Source organism: Zingiber officinale, chromosome 4B, assembly GCF_018446385.1.
Source record: "Zingiber officinale cultivar Zhangliang chromosome 4B, Zo_v1.1, whole genome shotgun sequence".
Classification (NCBI taxonomy): domain Eukaryota; kingdom Viridiplantae; phylum Streptophyta; class Magnoliopsida; order Zingiberales; family Zingiberaceae; genus Zingiber; species Zingiber officinale.
The window spans coordinates 97,173,842-97,186,805 of record NC_055993.1 but is presented as its reverse complement, the minus strand read 5'-3'; the positions used below and the strand labels follow the sequence as shown (position 1 = coordinate 97,186,805).

Sequence of the window (12,964 nt, the reverse complement as noted above, 5' to 3'; positions counted from 1 at the left end):
GCTTGAGGCCTCAGCTGCTGAGCAGAGGCACTGGGACAGACCATTAACCCAGGAAATTCTATGTCAAGCTAATAAAGAAAAAAAAAAGAGGAAAGAAGAAAACTCGAGCTTAAAAATACTACAACAAACCCACCATATAGAAACAAACAACAAAAAAAAAAGAAAAAAAAAAGGGAAAAACAGGAGCTATGCGAATACCAGCAAATTACGGGACTAAACCCTAAACTACCTTATTTCTACACTTCCATGAATCAATCACGAAGGATCAGCCAATCTATTCAAACCCAACCAAACGCCTTGCGGACTTGAGTGATAGTACGTAATCACTCAACTGCCGATACTTCTCTTGCTGATAATCGATCATGATGCTCAATTGATTTATTGCCTCCAATTTCTCCATTTTCCTTGACGTTATCTCCTCATCCTTTTCCTTTACGCACCTCTCCAGTTCATCGATCCGCCGATCCAACTCAATACTTTTCGTCACTACATTCCCCATCTCCTTTTCCGTCTCGGCTAACTGAGCCTTCATTTCTTCTGCCTTTCGCTTAAAGGCTGCGATAGTCTCTTCACTGTTCTTCAATCTTTGGGCCATGTCTTGTATCTCCAAGTTCATTTCATGCTTAGCATTCATCAGTTGGCGGACTTGCAACAACAGATTCCTTGCCTCTGATGTCAAGGAAGATAGCTGAGTGAACCTATCGAAGTGCTCCTGCTTCACCTGAGATTCCAACATATTTAGTTCCCGACAAAACTCTGAAACCTCCATCGTGCCTATCTGAACTGCTTTAAAAACTTCATGCCTTGATTCTTTTAGCTGAGTATTCAATATCGCAACCTCATGCCTCAACAGTTGGATGCTGCATTCCAACGACGCTTGTTTCTCAGCGTACTCAGCTTCCATGGTTTTTAGATTCTGATTGAACAGACATTGTTGGCTTTCTACTTGGCTTTTTAGACATGTTATCTCTTTGCTCGTTTCTGACTTTTCTGCTTCAGATAGTTTTAGGTTTTGCAGAAGGTCATCGACCTTGGCAGTCAGTTTGTTTATTTGTATCACCTGCTCTTGGCTGGCAGTTTCTGCAAGATCAAGTTGGATTTTCAGGCATGCCATCTCTCTGCTCGCTGCTTCTTTCTCTACTTCACATAGTTCTAAGGTTTTCTGAAGCTCCTCAATCTTCACCTCCTGTTTGTATATTTCTCTCGCCTGCTCCTGGCTAACAGCTTCTGCATGATCCAACTTCTGGCACGATTCGTGAAACTGATGATTGAGTTGCTTTGACAAAGTATGTAAGCTCTTTAAGCCATCTTTTAGAGTTATCAGATGGTTTTCCTGTTCCAAAAACTTCTGTTTAACTGTATCATCCAGTTTATTTAATAAACTCAGACTTTGTTCAGAGAAATTATTGATACTTTCCGTATTGAAGTTTCTGGACCACGTCAACTGTTTCTTCAGTTCACTTATATGAATATGCAGCGAATATTTCTCATCCAACAGCTTTGTGTTCTTCATCGCCAAATTTGTAATTTGTTTACTATTAGTTTTATGTTTCTTTTTTGCCTCAGTCAATTGGAGATTTGCAGATTTCAGTTCAATTTCTAAATTCTGTGTCTTGACCTCAAAATCGGATACCAAGATATCACACCTTTTTCGCTGAGCTTTTAGACCCTCAATCAAATTCTCAGATATCTTTACTTTGGCCAATAGTTCTTTATTTTCTTCAACCAGGACAAGCTTTTCGATCGTAGTTGTGTTCGTATCCATCAACAAGTTATGTTCACTCTGCTGTTTAGATTGAAGTTCTAATTTATACGCTCCATATGCATGGGAAATTTCATCCTTCACCTCTTCTATTTCCTTTTGAAGCACCTCGACTTTATCATGTTCTTCTTCAGCACTTGTTGCAGCCTCTCGATGTTTTAATGCCAAATTTTCATTTTCAGCATTTTTGCTTTCCAATTGCCTGTCTAAACTCTCAATGCCACTGAGCAAATGGGCAATATCATTGTTTGAAATTTTAAGTTTTGTTTTCAGATCAATGATCTCAGACTTTGAAGCTTTAATCTCTTCTTCTACACCTTCCAATCTACTGGTTAATTCATGTCCATTCTTGTCAGCTGCATCCAAATCATGATTCAATGTTTTGTTTTCGGACAACAACTGTGTAATCTTAGCGCACAACTCATCATTTGATACTTTCAGATTTTGGATAGCTTCATCTCTTTGGTCAGCCAAGGTTTTATCTTCCTGCATCTTGCTGAGAAGTATGAGAGCTTCTATTTCCTTTTCTAGAACACAATACTCCCGGACATTAGTCATTTCCTTGGATTTTTCTTCAGATTCTTGCTTTAAACGGTTGCCATCAGATTCCATTGTCATTAGCTTGTTTTTCATCTGATTGATTTCACAAATATATCCTTCAATATATTTTTCAGACTCTTGTAGCTTCTGCAATATTTCTGTTTTCTCTGATTCCAGACATTGAATTTGATAATGCATAGTGTTCATTCTTTGATTCAATTCTTGTTTTTGCTCCAAGGAGGCCTCTAACTTCTGCTCAAGGTCTTTGTTCATATCTAGAGCTTTTAACAATTGGGGCTGAAAACCTTCAAACTGCTCGAGCCTCACTGTTGTTAAGGTAAATTCCCTCTTGAGCTCATCATATCTCCTACTCATAGATTCAAGCCTCTCCTTCACTGCACTGTAATCTTCCTGCTCCTCATCACTCTCAATTGAGTTATTTTTAAACCCTACTAATTCTGAATCTGAAGAATCGGAGGATTCTGAGTATGTTGAGAAATTAGATGATATGCCACTGTTGTCTCCTTTCTTGTGAAATTTCTTCTTTAGATACTCAGTCAACTCATCGTAGTGCCCATAGATTGCTTGATAACTTTTGTGAATATCCTCAATAAGAGTAGTTAATTCAGACTTGTTTACTGAATTCATAGAGATTGTACCATTCTCTATGAGCTGAAGTAATCTATCTACTTTGTTCTCAGTTTCTACAAGAAAATGAGAACAAGAAGGATATTACATTAGATAAATTTTTGTCCAACCATATAACAATCACACCCACAAGAAAATTCTAACTTATTTTCTCAAAGAATGTCTTTATGAAGTCCGATCACATGAAATTTGAACTAAAATTAAATTTAGAGAGGAAGACATCATGATATGAAACTTTAGCATCCACACCAACTTCCCTATCCAAAATGTATAATTTAGGGTAAAAAAATTATTTTATTAAATTTAGATATCTACTTTTTAATACATCATATATCAACTTTCCTATTTCTTGTCTCTCCTCTATAATGTTTAGGGAATGGAATTAATTTCCTAAATTTAGAGAAGTACTGTTCATAAATGCATAATTTAGGGAATGAATAGGATAGTTGATGCAAAGGTTTTTTTAATTATCCTATCTAATATTTAGAGTAAAATCTTTGAATAGGATATTTGATGTGGATGCTCGCACCTTTAACTACTATTTCTCAAGTAAACCATGAACTTTAAACCATTATGAATACACAAAGGCAGATCCATAAATGTAAATTCATTGTGCTTATTGATATTAGCAAAACTAGCTTCTGAACTGCAATTAACTAAAACTCTGCATGTGCATGATTCTTCATGAGTATAAAATTCATAGGATGAAAGGAAAACGACCTCTGTGATTATCATACCTTTCTTATTCTCCAGTTTCTCATTGTTCCCATGATGGATATGGGTTTTAATGGAAGAGATAAATTTGCTAAATTTATTTGTCTTCATCGTTTCCCAATTCCTTTTGCAGTCAATTTAAGTTTGGAAAGTCAACATTGCGCAACCTAATACCAATTAGTTGGAAAAATATCTGTAAAGACAATTATATTAGTACGGTAGAGATGCACTCATAAATTAATAATAAGTTCGCCTACAGAAAACGTAAAGAAAAGAATATTCAACTCATCAAAACTGATAAAAGTTTGAGAACAGCTATTAATCCTCTATAAAGAAATAATTTTCCAGCAATAAATATACTAAGCAGTAAGATCTTGAAAGATAGTAAAATGCAGTGGCGGGTAACCATCACGTTCCAAGGTGAAACTGAAAACACAAAAAAGTGAGGATCTTAGTAAAATGGCAGAATCACACGATTAATTGTGTTTTTATTGATAAATGTAAGAACAGGTCACCAACTTAAGAAATTAAAATGCAGTTCAGATGCCTTATAATTGAAAGGAAAAAAATATATCAACCAAATCAGATTGCTAGAATCTGCATGCTCAAAGTCAGAATGAAAAAAAAATTAGAAAAAGTGGGGAAAAATTGGCTATTGTACGGGATAGGAAAGTGCAAAACCATAAGAATGATGATCCCAGTTCAGTAAATACGATGAACAAAAAGCTATCCGTGCAGTCAACATACTCAACTGAAGGTCAATCTGACATGAATCCCTTTCTCCCAAGTAGCCTTCTCATTTTTACTTATTGACTTTGGTATAAAAATCCTCAGAAGGAAAAAAAGATTAGAAAAAGTGGGAAAAAATTGGCTATTGCGCGGGATAGGAAAGTGCCAAGCCATAAGAATGATGATCCCAGTTCAGTAAATACCATGAACAATAAGCTAACCGTGCAATCAACATACTCAACTGAAGGTCAATCGGACATGGATCCCTTTCTCCCAAGTAGCCTTCTCATTTTTACTTATTGATTTTGGTATTAAAAATCCATAATATAGATTCCAGTTGTTTTAGTGGAATTGGTGGACCGCACTGCACTGCTAAAGGATATATAGGTTTCCGCTTCTCCATGTTTTGGATGGATTGGCTTAATATTTTATATAATCGAGACATTTTTGCATCTGAACTATTTTGCCTAATGCATGAGACCAAAAAGTCCAAAACCAAACGAATGATCATAGACTTCAGTAAATATCAAGAACACTATATTGACAGACGAACTGTAGAATTTAAGCTGTTCCAACAATCAGCCTGCTCCATTGAAATATTTTTTTATGCTCGGCCTTGAAATTCCAGTAGCCAGAGTGAAACATATAAAGTTAGGGTATAAACAATGATCCTAAAAGTAATACAGTTTTAAATCCGACCTATTTTTTTCATTCCAAAATTCAATCAAGGTTTGACCCAAAACATTAGACTCCAACGTACTACATATGATCAAGTGAAATCATGCAAATATGTAAATATCCAGCTACAGAAGGAGAATAAGAATGTTAACTCTCTACCAACAACAAATTTTTTGCAGTATACCTCCATATCATGCGACAAAATTTTACTACATCACATGAAACACGACTAAATATCCTTTCCCCCAAATGATCCGATCTCACTCTAGATTTCGACAAATTAGGGATCAAAACCATTCAACAAACCAAATCGTTCGAACGCACCTGGAGCTTCATCGTTCGAACTCTTCGAAGCATCGAAAACATATCCAACAAACCAAAACGAGCTCCTGAACGCTTAATCAAGTAAAAGACGACGAAAAACAAATAGATAGAAGAATGCAACAAAAGAAAACGCCTCAATAATCAAACAAGAGTTCAGATCGATAAATAAGGACTTGAAATTTGATGAAATCACCTCCCTCCAACTCGGATTGTCCCAACAATCATAAAATGAACGAAGCAAATTGCACGGTCGTTTCTAAGAATTCACAACAACATCAAATGACACAAAACTCAAGAAAAGGAATCCAAGGGAGATCAAACAAAAGAACCATGCCACGATGACGATGCGAGAAGAACCGCATCTGTATCAATCGCCGAACCGAAGCAAATCATGCACAGCAACATCAAACGAGAGAAAACTCAAAAGAAAAAAAAAATCAAGAGATCAAGCACAAGAATCATGCAAAGATCACGATGCGAGAAGAGCACACCTGAATCAACCTTCACGGATGCTCGAATCAGTCATGAACAGAGAGAGAGACAGGAAAGGGCGATGAGAACCCGCACACTCTGCTCCACTGGAGAAAATGGACTAATATGATTCCACAAAAGCGGAGCAAATTATATTTTTGGAATCTTCCTGATCCGTTACGCCCTTCTAATTTGGTAATATTTACGGGACGCACCAGTCACCACCGCGTGGGGTCCCGCGTCGTGATGCCGACGATGCGCGCCTACGTCCGTCCGATCTGTTCGAGCCCATCCATGGCCGTACGATTTGGTGGCAATCAATTAGGAATCAGTTTCAATATCGGAAGGCGGATGGTACAAACTGCCGGTGAATGTACCGGATTCACAGTTGTACACGTGGGCCAGCTGGTATTCCTCTAGCTCGTTATTCGTTTCCCGCCAAGTGAAGGTGCCACGTGCACGGCAGGCGATGCCACATATGTAATCAAAATTGTTATGGACATTTTCATTATGCTTCCAAAATTTTCCTTTTTTTCACTTCCTAAGGAACAAATTACTCTTTAAAAGTATTAAATTTCTAATTTAGCACAATTAATTTCTGTACTATTTTTAAAAACCCTATGAATTTTTCAAAAAAGTGAATAAACCCCTTAAAATATATTCTTAGGTTTTTAAGCTTTTATAATTTTATCCCTAATTAATACGGTCCTAAATTTTTTATAAAATAAATTAAAATATTTGATTAAAAATATACGCATTTAAAACAAATAAGGTGAGCCGATTAACAATGTGGCATGTGAGCCGATAGATTCTTCATCAATTGATTAATAAGGAGTGATTTGGAATTGCAATAAAGACAATACCCGAAACATGTACAAGGGACTACGAGACAAGATGAAGTGATTCTTGATCAATTGATTTGATCTTGTTCTAATATTTCTTATTTCTGTAACAAAATGTGTATTCATTTGTTCTAATAATTCGTATATAATATACCTAAATCCTTTTCGGAAAAGTTCCTTACACAACACCCTGCATCTTTAAGATATTTTACAGTTACACCACACAAACTTTACATCACGCAATTCCTTCTTTAACTTCAGTTCACAAGCAAAACCATCTTAGAAGATGAGGCCATGGCGGAGTGGTCCTTGCTTCCTCAATGAGCATCCATATCTCTTCCAAGCTTTGACAATGGCGAAACCTCACTTCCACCTCTCCGGCCATCGCTCTAGGCAACAGCCTCATAACCATGAGTGCCTTCTTATCAGGGGCGGATCTAGAATTTTAAGTTTGAGGGGGTTGCACATTATAAGAAAAAAATACGATAGCGATTAAAATTATTAATCACAAATTTTGAGATCGTCAAGACATTTTAGTGACGAGATTAAATTTCCATTGCTAAATTTAACGACAGATATTAATTTTCAGTCACTAAATTTAGCGACGAAAATATTCAATAGCTTATTTAAACCTTGATAATAAGATCCTAAACATCAACAATAATCTCAAGAAGAAAACTCTATGAGTAAACAATATCATTTAACATTCAATATTATTTAATTTTAATTCACAACTTTTCATTATTGAATTGAAAATCATAAATTATTCAAAAATCATGTGCATCCACCACTAATAATCATACATTATTCAAAAATCATACATGAATACAAGTAAATCAGGACATGAACACTAAAACTTGTAAAAATCATATTGCAAAATTGATACATATTGTTCACATCCATTGCTAACACAAATGTCACCTCCTCGATGAAACGACGTTTACCAAGATCATCAAGAAAAAAACTCTATAAGTTACAAGGAAAAATCACCGATCAGAGATCAGAAAAATGAGAAAATGAAAATAACAAAATCAAATTTCCTTTCATCATGGCAACAACAAATATGATGCAATCGAAAACATCATAGTAAACATAATCAACCCAATTTATTTCAATTAACATAGGAGATAATTCAAAGCAATCAGTAACTTCCTTTGATAGCAAACTATATGTTGACAGTATTGTAAACAAACCATGATTCAAAAACATGAAGTTAATGTATATTTAATTAAGTATTAATTACAATTCTCTAATTAAAAGGAATTTGGCGTTCTTTTAAATTTTCGAAATCTTCAATGATAGCTTCTATGCTCACACTTCTAACAATTTCTCTCTCAATATATACCACTAACGCATCTGAGAGAAAAGTATCCTCCATTTTGCTTCGAAGCCTTGTTTTCACAATATTCATCGCAGAAAATGATCGTTCTGAAGTAGCCGTAGAAATCGGAAGAGTAAGCACAAGTACGATCACTCTAAAAATGAGGTTGTATGTAACAGATTTGTTAGTCTTTACCAACCATTGACATAATTCTGAAATGGTTGAAAGATTTTTGTAGTCGGACCCTTTGACTACGTTATACTCGTAATGCTTCAATTGCATCTCCAATTGTTCTTTTTCATCTCTGGTAAAATCCTGAGCATAAAACTTTTCAACTAATTTACATATATCCACAACTCTGAAAGACTCCGCTGCATTTTGAGGATTTAGGGCATTACTAAGAATGAACAATTCCATAGCATCATCACTAAAGCGACCATTAATTTCTTACAGCTGTGAATCTATCGAAGCATAAAAGAGGTCTATTCGATAATGATGTTCAATGGTGAAATTGTCTTGATGAGCACGCCCTCGACCTCGTTTATTAATATATGGAGCATTGAAATCAGGAATGTCAATATTTCGAAGTTCACAAAAGGATTTCACTTTTACAAGCAAATCATCCCACTTGTTATCCCTCATCTGTTGAAGTAAATTCTTAATAGATAATACAAGCTCCATTGCATTTATAATATCCTGAGACTTACTTTGTAAAGTCTGACAAAGAATATCTGTGATCCCCATAATCTCTTTCATAAGATGCAAGATGAATACAAAATCAAAGGAAGTCATTTCATCATAAATAGTTGTTGCATCTGCTCGTTGAGAAGGAAGCCCATCATCCATAATCTTGAGCAATACCGTACACGATGCACTAAACATCTTAATTAGACCTTTCAATGATCTCAAATGAGAACTCCAGCGTGTATCAATAGCTCGTTGTAAAGTACCTATCTGATTAAGTCCACGCCCTGTCTCGAGTTCATTAATAGCAATCAAATATGCAATGTCATATGCATGAGCATTCTTCAATTCATCATTACGCTTACATGAAGAACCAATAATATTAACTATAAAAGTTAATCTATCAAAAAATTGATGAATAGGTGCCACATTTTTTGCTGCTGCAACCAAAGCCAATTGTAACCAATGAGCAAAGCAATGAACATAATAAGCACTTTTACAATTTTTTATAATCAAAGCTTGCAATCCATTTAACTCGCCCCTCATATTACTAGCACCATCATAGACTTGACCTCTAATATTTTGAACATCCAAATTATAGTGAGCCAAAGCAGAATATATAGCATCCTTTAAAGTTAAAGCCGCAGTATCAGATACATGAACAAGCCCAAAAAAACGTTCTTGAATGAATCCATTAATATCCACAAACCTCAATACTATAGATATTTGCTCTCTTTTTGACTCATCTCGGGCTTCATTAACAATTATGCAATACTTGGCAACTCCAATTTCTTCACGAATTGTATTTTTCACTCTCATCGAAAGCACATGAAGTATTTGTTTCTGAATATCGTGACTTGTATATTTGGCATTTTTTGGAGCTTTCGCAATTGCCTTTGAAAGTTCATCATTGTACATGGTCAACACATCCAAAAATTCAAGAAAATTGGCATGATTAGATGAACTAGATTTCTCATCATGTCCTCTAAACGGAATTCCTTGAAGTGCAAGCAACAACACCACGTGTATGTGAGCCTTCAATTGAAGACGATTAGTTGCAACTTGTTCATAATTAAAATTGTCGAATCTTCTTGATATATGTTGTGTTTGATTAATCAAATCCTCACATTCCTTTTCAGCATTACGATGGGGTGAAGATACATTATCCTTTCCCATATGGCCTAGGAAAGCACAAGCTTTTCCATTTCGAACTTTCTTCCACTTATCAAATCCATCAACAGTAAATGTAGTTTGATTTAAGCATCCTGAAGGCTTGTTGAAGATAAAACATGGAAAGCAATATGCTTTATCTTTAGTGGGTGAATACACCAACCAAGGAAATTGTTCATACCAAGTTGACTGAAATCTTCCAGGGTGCTTAATATTTTTATTTAATGGATATTCTTAAAGAATAGGTTGATATGCTTTCAAATTCAAATAAACTCGACGAATCTCGTCACGTTGATTAGGATGATATTCCCAAATTTGTCGACGCAATCCTGGATCACGCTTTAAAGAATCAAGATCAACCTTTTCAGTTTCTGTATTTTTGAATCTTTTAGGAGGAATTTCAGATGGAAGATCATCATTATTTGATCTTGTCGATAGAGTCATCGGAGTAGCCAGATCCAGTTCATTTGCTCTCTTCCCTAGAAAAAATTTATCAATCGTAACAGTATTTCTCATTTGATGTATATGAAACCTTTAACAATGGAAAACTCGAATTATTTCAAATAAGTGAATAATAATTATTAACAACAATATTAAACCAAACATTAAGTCAATGATAAAAAGTAAATAATAATAACAACATAAAAAACAAAAATATCAAATGTTTTATCATTCATGATCATTAACTATTAAATTAGCAATTCCAACTTCAACTATTTATGCACTTTGATTTCTAAAATAACAAGATTAAATTAAAATGTCTAAATTAATCATTAGGAGAAAGCAAACAAAATCAAGGAATCAAATAAAAAGTAGAAAAGCAAACAAAATCAAGAAGTCCAGCGAAATTGTGAACTTTATATCGTCCTATTCTTGAAAATGAAGATAAAAATGATAAAATAAATGTATAAATTTGTGTTAAGCTAGTAAGCTTCATAAACCATAATCATAATGTGATAGATTCTACTTTCCCTTTAAAATGCAGTGACATATATAGTGGCGGATTAAAACGATAATAAGATTATTACACTAATAGGCAAGGTAGGATCTAATAAATTATTAGATAATAAGATTATTAGGTTGCGTTTTAAAACAATAATAAGATTATTAGGATCAACAGGCAATAGCCAACAGTCTTAAACAAAAAAAAGGGCAAAGTTCTACAATCTACATATTACAAATAAAATTTAGAATGATGATCGATCGAGGAACTAAAAAGGGACAGTAGGATAAAGAAATGAATATGGAAACACCAACCAAAATAAAGTTTTTTTTCCCTTCTCAGTTCTAAGAGTTTCAAAACCCTAAGGAGTAAGGATTAAGGAGAAGAGGAATTGCACCTTTCTCTCGAATCGGGATCGAGAACGTTCTCGTCGTAGTTTCGCAGAGATCTGAGACCTCCACACCAGAGTTGTGCTGTGCCGCTGCCACCTGCGCCGTCGACTGGTTTGAAATGATTTGCCTTTCTGCGTCGTGCCGCTCCAAAGAATCAAGACCAGAGTTCTATTTGCCTATCTCATTAATTAACTTATAAATAATAATAATAATATATTAGTATATTACTTATAAATATTACACGTGGACTGGGGGGTCGTGGCCCCCCCCAGTCCATATGTAAATCCGCCTCTGCTTCTTATTCCAGCAATTGCTATCCCCTCTGCAAAATGTTGTTGTTCCCGTTATCTCCCGGAGTGCGCAAACTGATACTGATCGTCGAGGCTAGTGTTCAACACTATCTCCGTAAACGATATTGCTCCTCTACGGTGCTAATGGATAGCAGCAATTCGTTCCCAAGATACAACGACGAACGTCTTGGAATCGTAGCACTCCGAATTTCGAGACCAACGAACCTTCTCGTAGGCTTTTTGGACTCTTAAATGTACAAGATGAGATGAATGCTCAAGAGAGAGTAGAATAGATGAATTCGATGATTCAATTGATATTTCCAGCATCAAAGGGTTCTAAAAAACTCGCACAAAAAAAGAACTTTCACTATATATTTATATATAAATATGGGTATGGGATGATGTTTTGTTCTTATATGTACTCGTTATTTTATGTAGTTTATTCAATTATTTAGTATTTTAGATGTTAATGTGAATGAACCATAACTATGTAGACCTATCCCTAATAGATTGATTCCAAAATAGCATATCCAAATTATAAGGAATCCCATAGAAGCCACAAGTGCCGAATTTGTACTCTGCAAACTTTGATTTGTACTAGTTCTAGTATGTAAATAAATTGCAAATATGATCCAAGTAATAAATGCCCAAGTTTCCTTGGGGTCCCAACTCCAATACGATCCCCATGCTTCATTAGCCCATACTGCTCCACAAAGAATTCCTATGGTTAAAAAGGTAAACCCTAAACTAATGACATGATAACTCAATGTTTTGGAGGGTTCTATTTATACCAAATGAAGAGGTTGAATGCCTTTTTGGGTGAGAGGATGTGTTCTTTGGGCTAGATCGATCTGGATCGTCCATTCTGAAGAGTTATAACCCTTCACATATCCCACTTTAATCTCATCAATCAGATCTGAAGAGTTGTACTCTCAGATCTCGCCTATTGTCATCAGCCATCGGATCTGGATCTACTGATCCATTCGATCTGACACTTCAGATCAAGTCTCATCCCAAGCGGTCAGATCGTGATTCTTCGCGATCCAACGCTCTAGATCGCTTCACAAGTGATCCGTCACACCTCTTTGATCCAACGCTCTAGATCGCTGCAATGTCCTATGGAGCATAAATTTAAGCTCCTCAATGGTGCAAAGTGCGCCTACAAAGCTCCCATTGCACACGTGGCGGGCTCACAGGTGCGAGCACCTGCTCGCCCCTGAGAAGAGAGCACCTGATCTTTTTTCTGAGTTAACTCCATTAACACAACATCATTAATAAACAAAGAATGCACATCGAAAATTTTCGATGTGGGACTATTCTCCCATGCATTTCCTTATATATATCATTAATGAATAATTAATGTTTATTTGGGCCGACTTTAAACAATTAATTTCTCATTCACCTTTAATCAGTTTTGAGCAAATTAATAGTCTAAATTTATCTACTCGAAACGTAG

The 12,964-nt window shown here is 35.4% G+C and overlaps 2 protein-coding genes across 3 annotated transcripts; both read right to left on the bottom strand.

Moving 5' to 3' along the window:
- Positions 1–91: 91 nt before the first annotated feature.
- LOC121975637 (COP1-interactive protein 1-like) lies at positions 92–6,010 on the bottom strand. Of its 2 annotated transcripts, none has more exons than XM_042527400.1 (3): positions 5,887–6,010; positions 3,688–3,857; positions 92–3,006 (listed from the first exon to the last, which is right to left on the bottom strand). In XM_042527400.1, the coding sequence occupies exons 2-3, from the start codon at positions 3,773–3,775 to the stop codon at positions 275–277; spliced, it is 2,820 nt and encodes a 939-aa protein (XP_042383334.1). In that variant the 5' UTR covers positions 3,776–3,857; positions 5,887–6,010; the 3' UTR covers positions 92–274. The 2 variants fall into 2 exon arrangements, with proteins under 2 accessions (XP_042383334.1, XP_042383336.1); XM_042527402.1 differs by lacking the exon at positions 5,887–6,010 and adding an exon at positions 5,396–5,411.
- A 2,032-nt stretch (positions 6,011–8,042) lies between these two features.
- LOC121978423 (zinc finger MYM-type protein 1-like) lies at positions 8,043–10,327 on the bottom strand. Its single transcript, XM_042530771.1, has 4 exons — positions 10,222–10,327; positions 8,481–9,978; positions 8,285–8,426; positions 8,043–8,183 (listed from the first exon to the last, which is right to left on the bottom strand). Exons 1-4 carry the CDS (start codon positions 10,325–10,327, stop codon positions 8,043–8,045), a joined length of 1,887 nt encoding a protein of 628 aa, XP_042386705.1.
- Between the last annotated feature and the right edge of the window lie 2,637 nt (positions 10,328–12,964).